General features: G+C 40.6%; 3 protein-coding genes across 9 annotated transcripts; 1 reads left to right on the top strand and 2 right to left on the bottom strand.

Moving 5' to 3' along the window:
• The first annotated feature begins 1,513 nt into the window (after positions 1-1,513).
• On the top strand, positions 1,514-5,353 carry LOC115750273. 4 transcript variants are annotated; one of them, XM_048276072.1, is made up of 5 exons: positions 1,514-1,772; positions 2,836-3,380; positions 3,858-4,426; positions 4,506-4,557; positions 4,837-5,353. In XM_048276072.1, the coding sequence occupies exons 2-5, from the start codon at positions 2,840-2,842 to the stop codon at positions 5,037-5,039; spliced, it is 1,365 nt and encodes a 454-aa protein (XP_048132029.1). In that variant the 5' UTR covers positions 1,514-1,772; positions 2,836-2,839; the 3' UTR covers positions 5,040-5,353. The 4 variants fall into 4 exon arrangements, with proteins under 4 accessions (XP_048132029.1, XP_048132023.1, XP_030543373.1 ...); XM_048276066.1 differs by having other exon boundaries at positions 2,827-3,380; XM_030687513.2 differs by having other exon boundaries at positions 1,514-1,822; positions 2,827-3,380.
• Positions 5,354-8,203: 2,850 nt separating this feature from the next.
• LOC115750344 lies at positions 8,204-9,308 on the bottom strand. Its single transcript, XM_030687631.2, has one exon. It carries the CDS (start codon positions 9,120-9,122, stop codon positions 8,409-8,411), a length of 714 nt encoding a protein of 237 aa, XP_030543491.1. The 5' UTR covers positions 9,123-9,308; the 3' UTR covers positions 8,204-8,408.
• A 5,424-nt stretch (positions 9,309-14,732) lies between these two features.
• Positions 14,733-20,533, bottom strand: LOC115750289. 4 transcript variants are annotated; one of them, XM_030687552.1, is made up of 6 exons: positions 20,410-20,533; positions 19,931-20,036; positions 18,126-18,170; positions 17,934-18,042; positions 16,236-16,599; positions 14,733-15,117 (listed from the first exon to the last, which is right to left on the bottom strand). In XM_030687552.1, the coding sequence occupies exons 1-6, from the start codon at positions 20,455-20,457 to the stop codon at positions 14,950-14,952; spliced, it is 840 nt and encodes a 279-aa protein (XP_030543412.1). In that variant the 5' UTR covers positions 20,458-20,533; the 3' UTR covers positions 14,733-14,949. The 4 variants fall into 4 exon arrangements, with proteins under 4 accessions (XP_030543412.1, XP_030543413.1, XP_048135406.1 ...); XM_030687553.1 differs by having other exon boundaries at positions 16,266-16,599; XM_048279449.1 differs by having other exon boundaries at positions 18,126-18,164.
• Positions 20,534-21,042: the final 509 nt, after the last annotated feature.

Genomic DNA, 21,042 nt, shown 5'->3' with positions numbered 1-21,042 from the left:
TCGACTAGGGCTAAATTAGAAGCAAAGGCAGAGAGAGAAGAGAGAGAGAGGGGGGGTGACCCCAAATGATGCAGGTCGTTGGCTCTCCCCTATTAGTGGCAATGGCCAATTGACCCTCACCACCCGTATTTGCACAAGGCTTGCTAGCTCCCCCCGATCTAGACGAGGACAACTAGTTTTAAAAGCGGGGGAGAATTACGGAAAAAGTCCTAAATTTATTGCAATTTGTCAATTTAGTCATGAACCTTTTTTTTTGCCAATTAAGTCATTAACCTTTTACTATTGTACCAATTTAGTCCATTTCATTGGCCAAAGCCGATGTGGGGTCGCCGGTGGCAAATTTTTAATAATATTTTAATATTTTACAAAAAAAATATTATTATTATTTTTTGATAATTTTTATGTCTCTTTTATTTTTTTTAGGTCCAAAAAGGTTTAGGACTGAATTAGTATAATTGCAATAGATTTAGAACTTTTTTGGTAATTTTTCCCCTTGTCGTACCAACAAATGAACAAGGTATTAACAAAAGAATTAAGATAACACGGATCAAGTAAGTTATGAACTAAATTGCACACAAAGATAAGCTGAGAATCTATATCACATTTGAAAAGACTGTTGCACATTTGGCAAGAGTTAAAAGGGAATCTAAGTGAATTTTACCCAAATCCCAATAATCTTAAGAAAATCTTAAAAGGAAGATTGGTTGGGCATAGCACAAATTGAGCGGGCTTGAGCAAACAGTTGTTTTCATGGTCCAACCCGACTAAATACTTCTCTCCATGATCTGCTAAGGCTTAGTCGCACTATGTGCCGTTTGCGGGTTGCGAAACCTTACTCCCTTCTCAAGCATCCCCATTCCCATTTTTCAAAGGTTGAGATTCGAACCCTTTTTTAAATAAAAAGAGTGGCAGCTGGTGATTGACGCTTAGGGGGGTGAATGATAACCATTCTGTTTTAGAAATAGATTTACGGCTATAAATATTTTTCCTATTTTTGTTTCTAGATGAGTTTTTGAGCAAAAATATGCATTTGATAACGACGTAAAATTTCTGATCATAGAATATAAATTTATTTGACAACAGTTGAAAATTTTTACTTCTAAAATATGCGTTGGCCGTCGGCAATCGGCGGAGGCCGCATCGGGTGGTGGTCAATGACAACGGGTATTTAAGAAAAAGTGAGATTTCTATTTCTCAGAAAAGTAGAAAATTCTTGTTTTCCATTTTTCCGTCAAATCTATTTTTGGAACAACTTTTTATTTCAGAAATAGAAAAATAAAATTGCGTTACCAAACGAGTTTATGTTCTAAATCTATTTTAGAAATAAATTGAAACAGAAATTCTATTTTTGAAACGTTTTCATGCACCCCTTAGCCTATTTTGTCAAATAGATAATGGGACATTTCTCAAACTGTAGATGAGCGATTCTTCAGCCCGATGTCTAACCGAGCCCGCCCAAGCCACTTGCCAGTTGGGGGACTCCGCAAGTTTCATCTCCTCGATCCACCAACTGTCCTGCTCATCACTTCACCAAGCGCCCGAAAGTCCGGCTCTGGAAAACTCGTATTTTATGGTTGCTTTCGCTTTTACCGAGAAAAGCTGTCGCTTTTTCATCGTCCCTTTGTGTTTTCGCGGCAAGTGAGGCATGTCAAGAAGAGAAGACTAGGGTAAAGACCCTCTGCGTCTCTGCTTCGCCGAGAGCGACTTCAAATGCCAGCTTGAAGCCGAGCTCTCTCCTCGCATCTGCGGTTAGCAGAGCTCAAATTTGATGGGTATGTTTTGATTGCCGAGGCGGCGTGGGTTTTCAGTTCTTGCTGTTCAGGTGAAGCTCTGCGACCCACTCTTTCCATTCGTTTTGTTTTCGTTTTTCCCTGCACTGTGGTTGGTTTTTTCCTTTATCAGGACGCGAGTGTAAGTAGTTCATGCATTCGAGTCAAGAGACGAAACAGAAGAAGCTGGTTTCTTCATTAACACCGGATATTATCGGGGAAAAGTAGGAAGATTTGATCAAGAATTTCTCAACAAAAAGTCTTTTTTTTTCGGCAAGTCGTTTACTGAGTATATTTTCCTGATCTGTTACTAAGTCATTGGTATGGATTGGAGAATGCTGTGTGGGACTCAATAGTAGACTGGATTTAGTGTGTTACGGAGGCTCTCCTGGGTCGGTAGGACTATCCATTCGGGTGCCTTTTATGAAATTTTTTCTCGCGGTTGTCTCATCCATTTGGGCCACCATAGAAATTGCAGCAGAAATTGCTGCTTTGCTTGCTTTATGGCGGTTGGAATCTATTAGAATTTGCTCTTTCGGAGCAGTAGTTTCCCTGTTCGACTATCCTTGGTGTCCCAAGTAAAGTGCTTGTTGATGGCTTGTCTGGTCAGTTAGTTTTTGGCCAATAGTGCAATATTGGAAATGGTGTTTCAGCAGCTCTTTCCTGAGATATTGTTGTATAACTGTACGTTTTTGGTTTTATACCTGAAGTTTAGAAGTCTTGACTATGAGCTTGGGTGATTCAATGCCCGCTCATTTAAATAGTTGTGATCTTTCAACATTGTTATTTACACATGCGGTGCAACATGTCGCTTAGGAAATGTCTTTGGGGTATATGCATATTAGATTCTCTGTTTAAGTTTGTTAGAGCCAACATGGATCCAAAGTTTGGGAGGCAATTATGAAAGATTTTGCCATGTTTTTTTAGAGCACTATTTTCACTTTATTCTGAATAATAAGTTTAAACATTGTTTGGACTGTTTTAGAGTTTGTTCTTGGTGATCTTACCGCACTGGGTCTGCCAGATGCTTATGTACTTTGAATGATGGTTCTTGCAGTTGAATCTGCTGGATGACTCCTCGCTGGAGAGGAGAATACATGGGCACTGATACGACTGAAGAGAGCAATGGAAATGTACATGCTTCAGTGACTTGTGAGAACCAGGAATCTACAGAGATTGGTGTCACTAGCAACAGTAATGGAGATATGCCCGTTTTCATGCCTTGTCGGATGCTGCGGGAATGCTCCAAGATAGATATCACTGATGAGAGCAATGGGAACATCTCTACAGCCAAGGAAAATTCTTATCTTCCAGTTTCATGTGATGCATCCGGTGAAGGTCTACCATATGCCCCTGAGAATTTCCCTCTTCCCGGTGATAAATGGAGGTGGAGGGTAGGGAAGAGAGTGGCAGTTACTGGAGACTATAAGGATAGGTACCTTTACCTTCCTAAGAGACTCCGCTGCCGGGACCAATCATTTCGATATACCTTTGCAAGTAAGCTTTCGGTAGAGCGGTACATCCGCACTGCATTCCCCAATGCAGATGTCGATGAATTCTTCGCCTCGTTTAGCTGGAAAATCCCCTCGAAGAACCTGCTGTTGCCAAGTGGTCAGCTTCATTTTATCAACTCCTTTTTGATTTTGTATGCTAAGTTGTTATAGATCTTCTTTGTCATGTTATTCAATGTGTTGCTGCTTCAGACAAGCTGATTTTTCGTAGTTCCTCTGTTTTTGTAGCCATGTGTGATGAGATCATGGGCCCTTTTGGGCGTCCATGTGATACTCGGTTAACTTCAATAAAATATGGTAGCTCCTCAAGTGAAACGAATAATCTTCATGACAAGATCAAGACTTATTGTTTTTATTTTAACTTTTAAGTACATTTTAGGTTTACTTTTTTTCTTTTGCTGGTCTGACATGATATGTAATGCTCGGCACATAATTAAGGTTCATTGATCATGTCTAGAACCGTATGAATTAGGACGTATGAGCCTCATTGTTGGCAGTCTGTGTCCATGAATTTGTGTGGAATGTTGTAATTATGTGATACTCCTTGAAGCTTCTTGTTTAAGGTCTTATATTATAGGGGTCGTGGAGAGGCGCCCTTTCTTTACTGCACATCACGAAGAGATAGGTGACCATTCCCAATCAGATTCTCCCTCTGGCACCCTAAGATGTAAGGCTCGAAATAAGTTGTGCAGTAGCTTAATTGAACAACCAGAGGAAGCCGCCAGAACGTCCATCCCTTGTGATTTTTGCTGCATTGAACCTGAGTTTTGCCGAGATTGTTGCTGTATTCTCTGTTTTAAGGTCATCATGCCAGTTAATGGAGGATATAATTACATCAAATGTGAAGCATCGTCCAACGATGGTCATATATGCGGGCATCTTGCTCACTTGAACTGTGCTCTCCAAGCTTACATGGCTGGCACTGTTGGTGGAAGCATTGGACTGGATGCGCAGTACTATTGTCGTCGTTGTGATGCGAAAACTGAACTAGTTTCTCATGTTACTAGGCTCTTTGAGGCTTGTAAATCTATTGATTCTCAGGAGGAACATGAGAAGGCATTGAAACTTGGCAGCTGCCTCTTACAAGGTTCACTGAATACCAGTGCTAAGATACTGCTTAACCGTATTCAATCTGCTTTGACCAAGGTAAATAGTATTTCCTTGAAATTTTTTAGCAAGTATCACATACACAATCTGCATTATGACTGTTTCATATCCGCAACAGCTTAAATGTGGGATTCATCTCGAGACTGCCTCGACAGATGAAAGCAAATCTGGTACTTCGTCAGCGCTCTCTCTCTCTCTGTGCAAGTAGTTTATGGACATATATATCAACAAAAATGTGCACCTTTTCTCATCCTTTTATGTTCCGATAGTCATTGACTGCTGAAACTTGAACTCCTCTAATGATCTTGCAAGCATGCACAGCAATGACACAAATGCAAACATGGAGTCAACATATATGCAAACCTTTGTTTTGTTATTTATGAACACATTTACATATATGAGCAATTTACAGTGTGATGTTCACCCGGTGCATTGTATGTCACACACAGTTGTCTCCAGCAATGGAGATCCTTCTCTAGAAGGTGCCCCGTATCGAGATGCTCTAGATTTCAGGACACATATCTTGCTGGACGAGTCCATCTCTTTTGATTTGCAGACTCCATCAGTACAACTTGATGATGAGATTGATCAAATTCTCCGGTCAGAGAAAGTCTCAGGAGTTGGAATACAGAGTAGCAGAGGAACAGCTTAATGGGCACCTCCACATTCTGTACCAACAACTTGAGCAAACAATCTCCGAACTGGCATGTTGAAAATTAATTGCCGACTCAGATGACTTGCTGAACATGGTGTTGAGCTGAAATAACCAAAAAAAGCGGGAAGTCAAGAAACTCAAAGAAATGAAGGAAATAACCAAAGGATTTGGAACAATGCCGAAGAGAACCTGGGAGGGCATTTCAGTTTAGATGTGAACACGGCTGGAGCACATGAATGATGTGCTTCGTTGGAAGGACAGTGATATGAGATTAATAGAAGGATGACATGCATCGGACACAAGTTTCTGGCCAAGAATCACCCTCGCCTGTCTTTTGAACATCTCGGTTGACCCGGAAGAAACTATGCTGAACTGCCAGTGGACGGTATTTCGGTGATTAATTTGCTAAATTCGAATGAAAAAGAGCTATTGATGCTGTTTGAATGCAGTTTGAGGACAAATTTTGGGCTCCAGAACCATGTTCTTCGGTATCAGTAATAGGACTTCTACGTAAAAGTAAAGGAGCATACTTTAGATACAAATTTGGTTGGTTAGCCCCAATTTTCACCCTCTCTCTGGTTTTCATTGTCGAGACATTTTCTGTTCGTGTACATAGTTTTCCAATGACAATTAAGTGTACTTGTTTGTCCTCTAATGTTTTTGAATGGTACATTGAAGCAATGAACTTGTGGATTTCACCTCCTTAGACTCATTTGGTTTATGCATCTTCGGTTGTCGTATAGCTTTTTACTACATATTTACTGGAACCCCATTTTGACTTACAATGGCACGCCTTCTTTGGGATTTTTGAGCTGTTACCAAGCTTTTGGTGATTTCCCTAATTGATCTTGTAGACCCCCCTAACATTCTACTGTGAACAATCTTTGCTAACAATGCAACGGGCGTTCACAGAATTGCGGCCCCCAAGTAAATTATGGTAATAATGGATGCTTATCTACCCTCATAAATTTTCACACCTCGCTCCGATCCTTTCTTCGCATTACAAGAGCGACAGAGAAAAAATTCGTCTTGCAGAGTTAGGAATAGGTTTATGAATAGGTTTACATGAGTTCGTCGATGAATGATTCCTTCGGGAGAGTCAAATGGCATGCATTGATAAAACATGCAGATGGGCATAACACTCTTCCAGAAGCTCTGGCCTCATCAAATATCTCTTAATTGCTGGTATTGACTTTTGGTAACATGAACATGAGAGTTCAAGTGATTTTGTTTCTCGGAAACATATGACCCTAACATTCCATCCCTAGAGGATAAGAGAAAAGGAGGATCTTACAGCCCAGAGCAAATGCACCAGAAATGTCTCGCAGCAAACTAAACTTCACCATGTTGAAGTATTAGGTGCGAGAAGTATTACCAATTGAGAAAAATGCAACAAGTCAGAAACCAATATTTGGACACGTCCCCTAGAATGAAAATCAACTGGATGGGTCACACAGCCTTTAGCCATTCCCTGGTGACAAATACAGATCGAATAGCGGCCCGAGCATTCCCAACTAAGAGAGAATGGTCCTCAAAGAAACATTCTAAAAACGAAATGCGTCCGATACGGACGATTTTCCTTTCCAACAACTTCTGCCGATAGTAAAGCATGCCAACATTATGAATTAAATGCTTACCAACAAGGGTTAGCTGAAACTCTGTAGTACCACTACCAATGCATGACTCTCAATTATACAGACAAGCAAATCAAAACAGAGGCCCAGCATCACAAGGTTTCCGAAGGGTTGGACAATATTCCATACCAGGAATAAGAGGAGAATAAGGATCATCCATCACATTCTTTCTTCACGTGAACATATAGACACAAGCACAATGACAAAGACAGCATCGCGTACGCCCAAGCAAGTGCAAACAAAGCCATACGAAAAATTTGCAAATTAGCTGTACAACCAGAACAGCAGCTTCTATTTACTAAACAGGTGCAATGTAAGGATAGTCGAAACTTCATTCCCAAGATGAGGCCTAAATGAAGTAGCTGAAGTTTTGTAAGATAATCCCCCCTGCTGTCAAGATCCAATTGGACACAATGCTCAACTGCAGATATGCTAATGAAGACCAACAAGTAATGCACTAGATGCACCATAGCATAATGTGAGTCTGCATGTTATGAACTTAAGTGACACACCAACTTGGACTCATTTCAGATAGCATAATGACAAGCATCACTTGAAGCATTCCTGGTTCATGCACAAATAATTCAAAGATTCGTTGGATTGTATAGTTTGTTAAGGATTAAACGTAGTCATCGCCACTCTAGGTGAGCAATATGCTAATGAGGACGAACAAGCAATGCACTAGATGCACCATGAGATAATGTGAGTCTCCATATTATGAACTGAAGTGACACATCAACTCGGATTCATTTCAGATAGCACATGACAAGCATCACTTGAAGCATTCCTGGTTCAAGAAAAGCCATGCACAAGTAAATCAAAGATTATTAGGATAACATAATTCGCTGAGAGAAAGAAGTTGTCAGCGCTCCACGTGAGCATAAGCGCATCGCAGAAGTGCCTATGATATACTCAGGTCAGTGATAACAAGACAAGCACTCACAAGCAATCAATATGGGCCATTCAGCATATATTCCTGCCTTAAAGCACCTTTCTTTTGACAGGGCATCAAAGCACCTTCGAACATACACAAATAAGTTGTTTTTTTTTTTTTTTTGGTCGAATACAAATAAGTTGTTCAGTAGCCATAAAGCCAGGTTCCTGCCTAATTCTCGGAACCTATCCCTAGACAAATATAATGGAACACAACCAGCACTTTCAGGAACGGCTGAGTGAAACATTGTCCATCCACAAACTCGCATAAGATGAAGTTCACGGACATGGTCCTAAAGAACACAAAATTATCAGAGATTAAGTTAATGTTTTGCCGATCCTCTGCACTTATTTTACAACAAAAGCAAGCGTATGAGCTTTTGATTGGTCAGGCAGCAGATAGACCAACCCAGAAAAGGCACTGCACTGCAAAGCCATCCCCTCTATATAATCTAACCGAAGTCAATGCCACTCGACATGAGATGAGAACCACATAATACGAATATTAACAGCAAAAACCAAATCATCTCAAAAAAGAGCGAAAACCTACTCACCTATCCGCATCAGATGACACTGTATTATGGACATAAAATGAAAGGAAGCAACATTCAGAATTTTTTTTTTTTTCATCTTCAATTCAGCAGAACGAAACATCACAGAGGGCTTCAGCTCCATCAGGAACCTCTAAAAGTCAAAACTAACTTGCAGACTGAAAGGAGACCACCCAACAACAACAATGAGCCAGGGGCAGAAAAGGGAACTCCAGAAAAAGAAAGAAAAAAAAAAGAGAGATTTTTATTTACTGTACAATTACGAGCCTATTCCCATTACCTCCTCCCCAAACATCCCCATCACCGCCGCCGCCATTCCCGCCGCCCTCCACCGCGTCCTCATCCTCCCCGTCCTCCCCGCCCTTGGGCACCGTCACGATCAATTCCCCGTCGGCATACACCGCGCTGGCGAGCTCCGGTCGGGTCGACTCGGGCAGGCGGAACCGCCACATGTCGAGCTCCAGCTGGTCCAGAGACAGCACCTCGAGCGAACCATTCGGCCTCACCACAATCTTGGTGACCCCGGGGTGGATCTCCACCGTGTGGGCCCTGACGTCGGAGCCGATCCCGTCGGTCTCGGCGACGAAGCGGAAGAACCCGGGGCCTTCCTCCACCTCCACGTCGGCGTCCGCCCGGAAGGGCAGCTCGAGGACGCGGCTGAAGATGTGGGGGAGCCTCCGGAGCTTCTTGTGGTGGGCGGCGACGACGCCGACGAGGGCCTGCGCCTCGATCGAGGCGTTTCTCGGGTCGAACTGGACCGTGATGTTCCTCTTCTTGCTGGGCACGGGGTGGACCTTCATGGCTGCGGCGACCCTCTTGCTGTCGTGGGTGTCGATCGACTCGGGGGTTGGAAAGGGGAGGGCTTGGGGCAGGATCGTTATCAAGAACAAGAGAAGGAATATTGGGTGGGTGGTGGGTATCGAAATCTTGATAGGATTGAGCAGTGGAAAGGGCAAAAGCATCAAAAAGCAGGGGGCAAGAAAAGGAAGAAGGAGGGAAGATGAAACCGCAGACTGAGGGCGTCGAGACCCAGAGAGTTCGAGAGAGAGATTACAGTGATTGATTCTTATTCTTCAATCTGGGTTTTGTTCTCTGTGCGAGATGTGAGTATTCGGAAGAGAGAGAGGGAAAGAAGAGAGAGGAGAGAGATAGAGACGTGTTTGTGCTTGATGAAATCTTCTTTTGGGTTCGGTTATGCGGAGAGGCAATCCTGAAGTGCTTTTTAATGATAAAAGAAAGAGAAATGGAGGGAGGAGGAGGAGAAGGAGGAGGAGGATGATGATGATGTTACCTTTTTGCCCCTGAACTTCCTGGAAATTTCCATGAAATTCTTTTTCCATTTCTTGGCTATCTTACATTTTTTTTTTCATTTTCATTTTACTTTGTTCTTTCCTCCAGAACACGCCACGCGCTCACAGAATAATCATCGGTTTTTTTTTTTTTTGGTCAGAGAATAATCATCTGTTTAAAGGCCCCGTTTGTTTTGACCAAAATAAAATAGCTTCTCGCGTATTATTTTACCGAAATTTTTACGTGTTTGATTCGCTAAAAGTGGCTAGTCGGGAAAATATTTACGGTCAAAGAAAAAATTCGCATTTAAAATTAAGAAAATGAATTCCCGCCTGTAAATAGAGAAAATTATTTTTGCAAATCACTGCAACGATCCAAACACCTGTTATGAAAAGGTCACGAACACCTAAAATCACCGCAACGATCCAAAACGGTTATATTTGTGAATTGCGATCGAATCATAAGTAACGGTAACTTCCTTTAATCTAACCGTGGCATTGCAGTTAATGATTCTCATTGTCCCAACGATGAAGGTTGATTGTGATCCACCTTGCAATAAAAGAATAAACCGTGAGAGGACCCCCAAGATCTTCTTGTTATGCGAAGTGTACAAGGTCATTTGTACAAAAAAAAAGCCTCTATTTAGTGACATTGTTAGTTTTGGCCAAAAAATGTAAAAGAAAGAACAATTTTTTTTTTTGTTCATGCTACCGATCACGATAAAATTTCCTGTAGAAAATTATTGCGGGTACCACAATTTATGTAGCGTAACCCGATGCTCGATACCTTGTGAGATTTTGCACGAACATTTGTTTCAAATGATCGAACCATAAATTTCTACTCGTCTAAAATCATTGTAAGTCTGCCCGCGATGTTCATACATTATCGTCGGTGAATTATATTTGTTACGAAGCACGATACTATCCATTCCCACCAGTCTAATTATATTTATTAGCAAATGTGCGCACGCGTTGCATGTATGCCAAAAACTGATATCCGCAAAGTTAGGCAAAACCATTTTATTAAAATGTTTGAATGGTTGAATGATAGAGAAGTAATTGATTAAATATGTGTATGCGTAAAGCTTCAGATATTTCAAGATACGAATATCCTATGGATTCTTTAGTAAGTATATGGTGCATGGTGCTATGTGCTATGAGTGTCATAAAAAATTAGTGAGATACCTAGAATCGATCATAAAGTTATGGATGAACCACGATCCCAAAATATCATAGATACGATTAATTGGCTTAACAAATTTATTAATAGGGATATTTTCCTTTAATTAGACGGACTAAGGTAGATCCATTAGAGAGTCCCAACCTAATCATAATATGTAAACCTCAAATATCAAATCTCATATCCTTAATCGAAAAGCTACCCGAATTGATCAGAAGTCCATGAACAAGATGTGGAATTAGGAGTGAGCATGGTTCCAGGGTGAAACTTAGAATTTGGAGCCATACCGATCTAGAACCCGTCCGATTCTAGGTTTTAAGGTATGCATGGTAGGTTCAAGATTTCAAAAATTAGGAAATCTGTTTTGATGAGTAGGTTCCATATTCCAAATTATAGGTAGGTGAAACCCGAAATCAGTAATGTAAACCGTAACAAGTTTTTATTAGTATATCTCTTCGCGGCGATCCTGCAGTATTCTATGACATCAGATAATCTAGAACCACTAGTCTAAGCTTCCATTTTTTTGGATATTTATGATCGAGACTTTTACTTTGTTAATATTTCATGCTCATTCACATGTCCAAATATGAGTTATAGTTAGTGGATTGTACCGGCAATCATTAACAGTAATAATTATGTTCAATCGTTCAGTTAAGAATACAGATGGAACCTATATAAATCCTGAAACTAAGGTAGGCTCCAAGTTCTAATGTATGAAGGGTATGTTTCAGATTCTGAAAAATGAGGAATCTATTTCGACTGGTACGTAACCCGGAATCGCTCACCTCAACGTGGAATCCATTACCATTTAATATATAAATATAAAGACCCAGTTTGGAAGTAAACCATAAAGTGAATATTTAGATTTTAGCATTTGCATGCAGAAACCCCAATTTGCAAGACATAATAGGGACTTAAAATATGTGAATAAAATATGAATTCAGTGGACAATGGGGACAACTTGATCAATTATAGAATGAAAAAGGGTATTTCCTCTCTCTCTCTCTCTCTCTCTCTCTCTCTCTCTCTCTCTCTCTCTCTCTCTTAAAATTTTTATTTTATTTTATTTTATTTTACTTTATTTTTTATTTTATTTCTTCTCTTTACAACTCCAATTGTTGATAAGATTCTTGCCTTTGAATAGCTGAGGCTTTCGACTCCATACAATTGTCGCAAAATCTCCCATCGATCGAAATTGCTTTTTTTGTTCACTTTTTGGAAGGTGCTTCGCACGAAAACGACGGCGTAAGCTATGATTGAGATGACCAAAAGCCCCTGGCTAAAAAGGCATTGATTTTTGAGTGGCGGTCACGCAGGGGTATATATGTATATCTCAGTTTATATATCAAATAAAATGATTAGAAAAAAGAATATCCAAAGCATATTATTATACTAATTAAATATAGAATTGATCAAATTATTGCTGGCAAATTGCTATTCTGCGTATTTCTTTGACTTTTTACAAACCGCCCCCAAGAAGAACGTAAGCAATTGGAAGTGCTGACGATGCATTGTAGATTGATTAGTCTAAGACTCGATCGCTCACAAATCACGCGGATCATTGAGTTATCGACTCCGATGAGAATTTATGCTTCTAGTTTAATTACGATTTGGATTTATGCGTAATCATGTAATTGTAATTATTAACTCGAGAAGGGAAAGACAACCATTCTATCTCAAAATAACTCTATTTATTTCTTGAAATGATAGTTTATATTGCTAACAAAACTGAATAAACGAATAAACATTTGCATCGTTCACGAAAATATAGAGACATAAATTGATGTTCATAATGAAAATAATAATAATAATTATTTTTTAAATTATTTATTTTGAAAGAAATAAACGGAGAATTTCTCGTGTTTCTTGAATTGAAAAAGAAACATTGAATTTGGGTCGAGCGCGTAAATTCTGAAGAGGAAGAAATCAACGGCGTGTTACGAAGCTTTGCAAGGTCTCCTCAACCGGTAAGTCTGAACTGCACCATCAACTTATTTATGATGTGCTTGGGAAAAGACACTTCAGTTTTGCTTCCCGTACTTATGTTTCAAACTTTTGTCGGTTCGATCAACGGTGATTTTGTGAACCAGGCTCGCGGATGATATGGATCGGGGCAAAGTAAGAGTAATAATAGCTTTGATGGGACTTCAGTGGCCCGAGTCCGGAGTATGATCGATTCGCTACGACACAATCGATGTCCCGCACGAGGTAGTCGCGGAGCAAGACCATGTCATGGGAGCGTGTCACTCGACGGGTTTCATGATTGCGACAATCTGGCCCGATCTATGTGAACCAAGCCACCCAGAAGGATCCGACATGAGATTTTGGGATGTTGCAAAACTTCCTCATGCCACCTCGTCAATGTACTTGCACATCGCGATCACTCTATGCTCACGTTAGTTTCGGTATGAATCTGGTTCGTCCCATACTACTTATTAACTGGAGCGGATCATATCCCGATAGTATCCGTAAATGACTCGCCCTCGATCTAAGCCGATCAATCCCCAAAAAAGTTAACCATAATAACCATACAAGATGATGACTATCTGTTATGAGATATAGGGATCACAACGACGCCACGCGATCGCATTGCTATTGCCCAAAAGTCGAAAAAAAAAACGTATTGTGCCGTCGTTGTTTGCCTATATTAACTCGTGAATCCGCGGACGGGGTGTTGAATGCAAAATTCCCACAAGAGCCGTAAGCAGAGCAAGATGCTTGGAGCATACAGCGTGGGGAGTACTGAAATTTGCAGGGCATTTTTAAGTGCCACAGAAAGCTAAAAGATACGGTACTTCAATAGTTTCGTATTCAAATGCTACATGGGAGTTCCTGGTGAATACGGAACAGGAGTGGCCATGTTCAACCGTTCGCTCGATCGACAGTGATCGGTACGTGCGATCACAAATGCATGAAGCTGCGAGGATGTTTCCTAGAAAAGACACATGAAGAGCATTTTGCAATCCCCCCAGGAAAATCCAAGACAAAACCAACAAAAACGAGGATCACTGATCAAGAAGAAACAAAGACCACACTTCTTTATGCCTAGCGCGTGAGGTGGGGTCTTCAATGGAGACGACAGGGACAGCAACCTTTTACTTGCGAATCGCGACGCGCGCCGCGCCTTCCATGCTACCGATGCTCCCATGGACTGATCCGAACCGCATCGACGAACCACCACGGACTAACTTTCTCTCTGTCTTGACCGAAAGATTTGTGATAGGTATGCTCAAAAGGTTTCATAGCCGTTTACATGCCAGCAACGCGAATTTAAAACCTTGTCGGAAGTCTAGATAAGTCGATCACCTCGAGCATTGTCCCAACACGTTCAAACGCACCATTCTATAAATCAAATTCAGTCAGCAATGAATCTTCCGTGAGGCAAGTAAAAGGACACCTGGTTAAGAAACTCTGAAGCTTGAAAATGACATGGCATAACCCATGCATGATTGGTCGAAAGGAACAGCTATTCTCCTCTTAACGTATCTTTGACAGAAGGCAACTCGGTTCATTGATCAATAATCAGTACAATAGCTAGAGAGTTTCCAACTGCCACTGGTGTCTGGCCACAAAACTAAGCCATAGGCGCTCTGTTTTTCAAAATATTTGGATTCGCAATCCAGACCAGCCAAAAGGATGAACTATATAGCGGTTTGATCTAGCCTCAGAAGTCACAGGCAAGGAGTCACAAAGAGAAGCAAATAATTTGTTTGGCTAGACAATGGGCTTTGAACATTAAAAATTAGGTGAAATGGGTAAATGAAAAGTGCAACACTTCAGGATAGAATAAGGTGGAAGAGGTGCAAAAAGAAAAACTATGTCCACCAAGTGAATGAATCCCAAACTACCCAGGATAACCGAAAAATCCTTCTCTAACAAAGGACTGGTGAAGCAGTTACTTGACTTGGAAAATCTTCTCAATCTGGCCAGCAGGTCCATCACAATGGTCTCAATTCGATTCAACCATGCTGCAACTGTGTTTCATCACCACCATTTCGCAGAACTAGCAGTTTTAGTCACAACAAGACATCTCGATATGTTAATTTTCTTTCTTGGTTAGTCGAGGTGATTTAGTACACACAGATCCAATCAACATTAGGAACTGAAATCGGAAAGGGAAGAGCTACCACCAGTTGCTGTACAGTCCAGCAACCTTAGACATAAGAGAACCTCCAGGTCAATAAAAATCTACCCATGAATGAATTATTAAGTCCTTCCACATGCCGAAGGTCATGTGGCTCATCAAAAACCTTCAACAGCTTAAAAGAATCTGCATCTTGAACCTCCCCTAGACTACAAACAGCAGAGAGTTGCATCAGGCTAAGTATTAAGAGAAACCTCCAGCTGTCGCGTGCGACGTTTGCGCCTTGATCTTCTGTGGCTTTGTGGAGGAACTTTATTCACTGGATGACAAATCTCCTCTTTTGTCATCATACCTCCAAAAATACAATCAAGGGGGTCGCCAATCACGTCAACTCCATAGCTCGCCTATAATGAGATGAGTTGGACCAATATTAACCATAAATTGAATGGAGTAGGGAAGAAGCAAAGAACTTCTCAAAATTTAGTCCACGAAATGATGGTGTCATATTAATAACAGATAACAGCTATCAAATCTCAAACTTCGGAAGAGCATGACGCATCAACAATTCTAATTGTTAACAAAACAAGCGACTGTTACTCGTCATCTTCATATGGCAATATACACCATTAGGAGAGGCTCAAAAGCTAAGATGATTCGTGTTGATGGTATGGAAAGAGAGGTCTAAATGACAGACATAAAGATTCAGTGTAATGGAGGAATGTACGGCGGTGATGTTCTCACATATTCACGGCAGTTAAACAAGGCTGCTGACAGCAGATTCCCCTTTAACACACCAGTTGGTATTAACTAGTTGCAACCGCTAGGAGATGATGCGACAAGACGTTTCGCTTCCCTTGAGGAAGCGGCCGTAACCATTAATGTTTTTATACAAAGCCTTCACTGAGATTGGATTTTTTTTTTTTTTTTTTTTTTTTTTTTGTTAGGGACTTTGGGGAGGTGGTGGGGGTGGTGGTGGTGCTGTGTTTGTTTCCTTGCATAGTGTCCAATGGAACAGCCCACCGCAAATCTGGTTGTGGTCATTATAAAACATTTGTCACATAATTCAATGTTTCATGGAATTGAGGGTAGCATGTTCTTGTATGCAGGAAAGTAGGCAGAAAAGGCCTCCTTGGTAGCCGGTATTTCATTTAAATCGGATTGCACCTGACTATTTAATACAGAAAATGACTCTCAACTAAAAAAGGTGATCAATTTAGATTATTTGGGAATTTTCTTCATAAAAATCAGTGCAAGTAATGCAGCGTGGGTTCGCAATATTACTGTCTTCCTTCTATAATCCTGTATTGATTACACAAGCTTTCAATTATGTATTTTCCGCCATTGAAACTAATTTGCCCAGGATCTTCTCCTACACTATGGCAGCAGAACTTAGACAAGCTTAATTAATAGAGACTTTCCATAATCAAAACTTATGTGCATCAGGGAATCTTTCTTAACGGTAAACGGATTATGCCTTAAGCTATTGAAAAATTACACTCAGAAATAGGCAGTAAAATAATACCCGAGAAAAAAGGCTGGTTGCTTTACTCACAGAATTCCACTTCAACTCTGAGTCTGCCCTTTCGATGTCAGAGTTACTTGGGAAGTCAACCGAGATGGTTTTGGAGTCATTCTGGGGATTGCCATACGAATTGTTCCCCATATTTCTGTTTAAGTCATAATCATCCAGCTGTGGATTCCTCCCACTGTGGATGTCAGTCTCATTGGTCAACTGGCCATAAGCAGCAGCATCGCCAAAACTATTCCGGTAGCGCCACCTCAACCTTGGTTGATCTGAATTGGAATCGTCGAACACTTGCTCCGAATAGAAATGCCTCGCTAGAAGCCGTATTTTGCCTGGATCATGATGATATTTCCTCACTATGCTGTGGCAAATTAAACGATGAAACTTAAGAAACTGGCTATGAATGCATGCGCCAGTCTAAATTACACAAAATAAAGTGTATTGAATGAAGCAAAGGACCAGACATTAACAATCCATCCTATCACAAATGTGGAGTTACAACATTAGTACAATAGGTGGAATGGCGAGGATAAAAACACATGCATATTGAATTTGCAAGTGCAAATGAATGACACTTCTGTAATTCATCCATCTTTTGCACATATCAATACTTCTAGTGATTCCTCACATCTCATGATCATGTAGAAGTTATCGAATTAAATATTAGCCTATCTGACAATAACTGGCAAAAAGGTCTTAAAGTGCCATGAATGACCAAAGATGAAATTAACCTAGTGTTTTAATATCAAGCTCACACTAGTGTGTTTCTGCGTCAACAAATAAACAGGAGCTCGTTACATCTTCCTGAAGTTCGCATTTTCAAAGCATGTGCATGGAAGCGCCATGTGAATGAGCCTGTGCACTAGGGCAGTGCATGCATGTTTAAAACTTTGATTAAGATGCATGAAAACTAAACGCGGTGACAAATGAAGACTTCAGGTTTAAGACAAAACTCAATCTTTGGTTGGTGTGCTTTTAAGGATATCACCTAAAGGCCAAACATCATAACAAACGAACCATTCATTATTTTCACATAATACACAACAATGATGAACTTCTTAGTGAGTCCAAAGCAGTCGACAATGACAATCACTGACAATGAATCCACATAGCATTAGTATGGCAGCAGAGAAAGGGATAGACAAATATTGCTGAAGACCCCACGTGTCTAGAAACATGACAATAAAGCAGCACTTTGGCATGTGTTTTCTTGACTTCCAAAAATGAAGATACCATTTCTCATGAATTTTACTTAAGAGCACAATGAAAATGCAAAATAACTGTGCACCATAGAGATACCAATTTTTTTTTTAAAGTAGTCATAAGACCCTATAAATATAAAAAAAGGGAAGGCTTATTATTTTTAGGCTATTCAGAAACTATTTGAACATCCCAATACAAGCTAGACGCTCTTACCAAAATTTCAAAATATTAAAAAATACTTACACTCCCCACCGTAGAAATCATTACGTCTTGATTATGGAGCATATGCATGAACTGTTTTTTAAGTAAATTGGGAGCAACATGACTCAAGTTGCTTCTAATAATCTCACTCAGCTAGGTTTTAGTACTCGCTTTAGAACAGAAATCACAGGTCCTGACATTTTCTTTAGTGACATTAAAAAAGCTTAAGTGTAGAGCAAACACTGGAAGAGCCCAGCATGGCATTCAAAAAATTCTTCAGAGCAAAATTACATATTTGCTAGTTCCTCTTGCATCCGACTGCCATGTAGTGCAAGTATATGGTCAGCACATGAATCTAATGACTTAGACAATCTCCATACTCCACAGGCAAAAGCGGATCCTACACAGAAAATGAAGTAACATTTAGTGCCAAAATAAAGCTATCAACTAAATGACCAATATCAACATGAGAAGTCCCTTTACCTCCTGACAGGCAAACACGTAGCAAAGGATTTAACCTCCCTGTAGCTGCAGAAATGTGCTGACCATCAAGAGACTACCATAGAAAGAAAAGAGGAGAAGAGTGGGGGCTGGAGCCCCTCAAGAATTCTAAACTACCGTCCTAACAAAAAAAACATGAAATCACTCAAGAAAGCCCATTTGCCATGATAAGTGGATATTTTCCTGTACGCGGAGAAAGCCCATATAGAGCTCTTTTCAGGGCTATGAATAGGGCTTTCGAGCTTTGAAAGGCCACATGGCAACTTAGGTCTCCCTCTCAAATGCTTTTTCTCGTATCGCACACTGTACATTAACCAAAGTAATTCGTAATATTGGGCTTTGCCATTCATAAGACATCCCTCATTTATTTTACAATGGTTATCATTTCACTTCTTAATGACGAATTCGTACTAAATCTGTTGCCATTTTGCTAACAATGGCAGAGTTTCTTCTTCTGTTGATTCTCCAACAGGTCAACATCTAAAAATAGATAGTCACACCACTGTCATTGCTTAACTTTCTTCCTAGGTCTACCACTCTTAACATGAATCTACTTTCCTAAAGTAAAACAATTGGAAAACTACAATCTAAATGTTGAACCATCAAGACTCATTGAAGAATACTAGAAATTGTAAAAGCCCAGTGTAACTCAGTTAGAAATGCTCAATGACAATGTGAGTTGCCCCACCCCCCCCCCCCCAAAAAAAAAAAAAAGGGCAAGGTGAGTGAGATTCTTTCCCAAAAAACCTTTTTGGTTATACTCTACTTAGAGTTCATCAGGATAGTCGCTCAACAAACATGATTGTCTTTTTCTACAAAAAACCTTTTTGGTTATACTCTACTTAGAGTTCATCAGGATAGTCGCTCAACAAAAATGATTGTCTTTTCTAATTTTGGAGAATGTTTTCTTTCTTTGAAGCACTCAACTTGGGGTAGTGACTGGTGATGCTGGCCAGTAGGTGTTTTAACATAAAAAAGATAGTTTTTCGGGTAACCAGCGCCAAGTACAGGACACTAAAATGGCAGCATATATGTTCTGAAATTAACTAGAACCAAGTTGCATTGACTCGTAATTAAGCAACACAAGCACAATTAGAAGGCATTTCAATACACTGAGGTAAAATCTCTCTAAATAGGATCTTGGCATATATGTGATGTGAAATTCCTGTGATAACATAAAACCAAATTTCTAAATCTGCATATCTCATACCGTAATCTTCAATCAGGTGTATTGTACAATAATCAAAGACCTGACGGAACAAAAATGACTGAAAGTTTTGCTCTAAAGTAGATATGCTGCTGTTAGTCAGTCTAGTGTACAGTGGCATTGATAATCATCCGATGCATCGATGTGAATCTGACACACTGTTACTCTGTGTAGCCAACCATGTATCAACCATACGCACTTGCATTCTGTATTTGAAGAATATAATACAGTTGATTTTTACTTGAAATCCGGGGTTCTAGGAATATGCAATCAACATGTCGACGGAGTCTTTCCGCAAGTTTATATTATTTCCCCCACCTTTCGTTCTCTCATGCAATTGGATAAGATGTGGAGGAGGAGATTACTACCCAGCCCAAATTGTCATGACCTTGAAAATGGTGGATCACAACTAGATTGCGTCCTCAGTCATCTATTACTTTTACATCTAATTATTTATGCCGTAATCACCTATACAAATACACGTAATCTAGATCCTTTGCCTAACAGATGCCTACATGGCATTTTTGAGTGTTTCCAACAGAAACTTCAAAAGAATTGTAAGCTGAGGCGAAATGTGAACCTGCCGATGCGATGGCAGTGGTAAACGCAAAGCCATACGCGAAACTGTTCAAAGCTTTCGACTTGCATCCCGACAGAAGATTGGCTTCTTCAAGAGTCATTGTCACCTAAGCAGATAAATGAGAATTCAAAACTGATCCAACAAGATTGCAATCATCAGTCCTAATGCACTCCGTCTTCCTCCACCATGCAGAAGTAAAGTAGACACTCGACTCTGACCGACTATTCGATCCACAATAGTCGCTCAAAGTCGGGTCTTTTTGCGCGATCAAAAACCAAAATTCGCCCCCAACAGCAGACGCTAAACAGCCAAGAATTTGACATGCGCTTAGGTTCAACGTTCGGAAAGTTAAATGTAGCTCAATCCAAGCTTTAATAGGAGGAATCATGGGTGGTAGATTACTGGCAGTAACTGCGAAATCAGACACTTTAAACGAAAGCGTACATCGGAGAGGGAAAGGCGAAGTCCCTCAACGGTACCTTTTTGGACCTGAGAACCTGCTCGAGCTCCACGAAAACTTCCGCCATCGCTCGTCGGCAGAAGTCGCTTCAGATTGGCGACAATCGTCTTCTTCTCTGGGTCGCTCCGGTCACGTAGTTCAGCCGATGTGCCCTGATTTAGCGGCGACGTACTGGTGATCAATGGGCTGGGCTGGCCCGGCCTGGCCTGGTCGGATCATCGGGTCGGGCCATAATAACAGCCCAAGCCCGTACATTAGCAATAGGTAATAAAGGGGGCCGACTAGTGATTGCTTCCTAATTTGCTAACTTAGAAGTCCATCGAAGCAACATGTAAATTTTGTGCCACGTCAAAGATGTGACTTTGCTAAATTTGACGGTGACGATAAGGATTTTCTGTAGTCCCTCAAGGCACTGATCGAACGACCAGAAAATATCGTAACCTAGTGAATTGTGCCGCGTCTCACGTACGAAATATCGTACCTCAGATTTACTCCAAAGACTTTTTAAGAGGCGATGGAGATTTTGATCCAAGGGTCACCGATCTCCGAAGCACGGGATCCTCAAAGATCTATAGAAGTGCCCGGATAACTACAAACCACAAAAAGCACCTTTGATTCTACAAATTGAGAAAGTTCACTCACGTGGGTTTCA

Source organism: Rhodamnia argentea, chromosome 1 (genome assembly GCF_020921035.1).
Source record: "Rhodamnia argentea isolate NSW1041297 chromosome 1, ASM2092103v1, whole genome shotgun sequence".
Taxonomy (NCBI): Eukaryota; Viridiplantae; Streptophyta; class Magnoliopsida; order Myrtales; family Myrtaceae; genus Rhodamnia; species Rhodamnia argentea.
The sequence above is the reverse complement of the archived record's forward strand: the minus strand, read 5'-3'. Positions and strand labels throughout refer to the sequence as shown.

Excerpts from the sequence above, each read along its gene's own strand:
- LOC115750273 (XM_048276072.1), top strand. The coding sequence starts at position 2,840 with ATGACTCCTCGCTGGAGAGGAGAATACATGGGCACTGATACGACTGAA. Across the intron at positions 4,427-4,505 it reads TTCAATCTGCTTTGACCAAG|CTTAAATGTGGGATTCATCT; the intron begins GTAAATAGTATT and ends TATCCGCAACAG. Across the intron at positions 4,558-4,836 it reads GACAGATGAAAGCAAATCTG|TTGTCTCCAGCAATGGAGAT; the intron begins GTACTTCGTCAG and ends TGTCACACACAG.
- LOC115750344 (XM_030687631.2), bottom strand. The coding sequence starts at position 9,122 with ATGCTTTTGCCCTTTCCACTGCTCAATCCTATCAAGATTTCGATACCC.
- LOC115750289 (XM_030687552.1), bottom strand. The coding sequence starts at position 20,457 with ATGGCGGAAGTTTTCGTGGAGCTCGAGCAGGTTCTCAGGTCCAAAAAG. Across the intron at positions 20,037-20,409 it reads AGGTTCTCAGGTCCAAAAAG|GTGACAATGACTCTTGAAGA; the intron begins GTACCGTTGAGG and ends TTATCTGCTTAG. Across the intron at positions 18,171-19,930 it reads CACTGCCATCGCATCGGCAG|CTACAGGGAGGTTAAATCCT; the intron begins GTTCACATTTCG and ends ACATTTCTGCAG.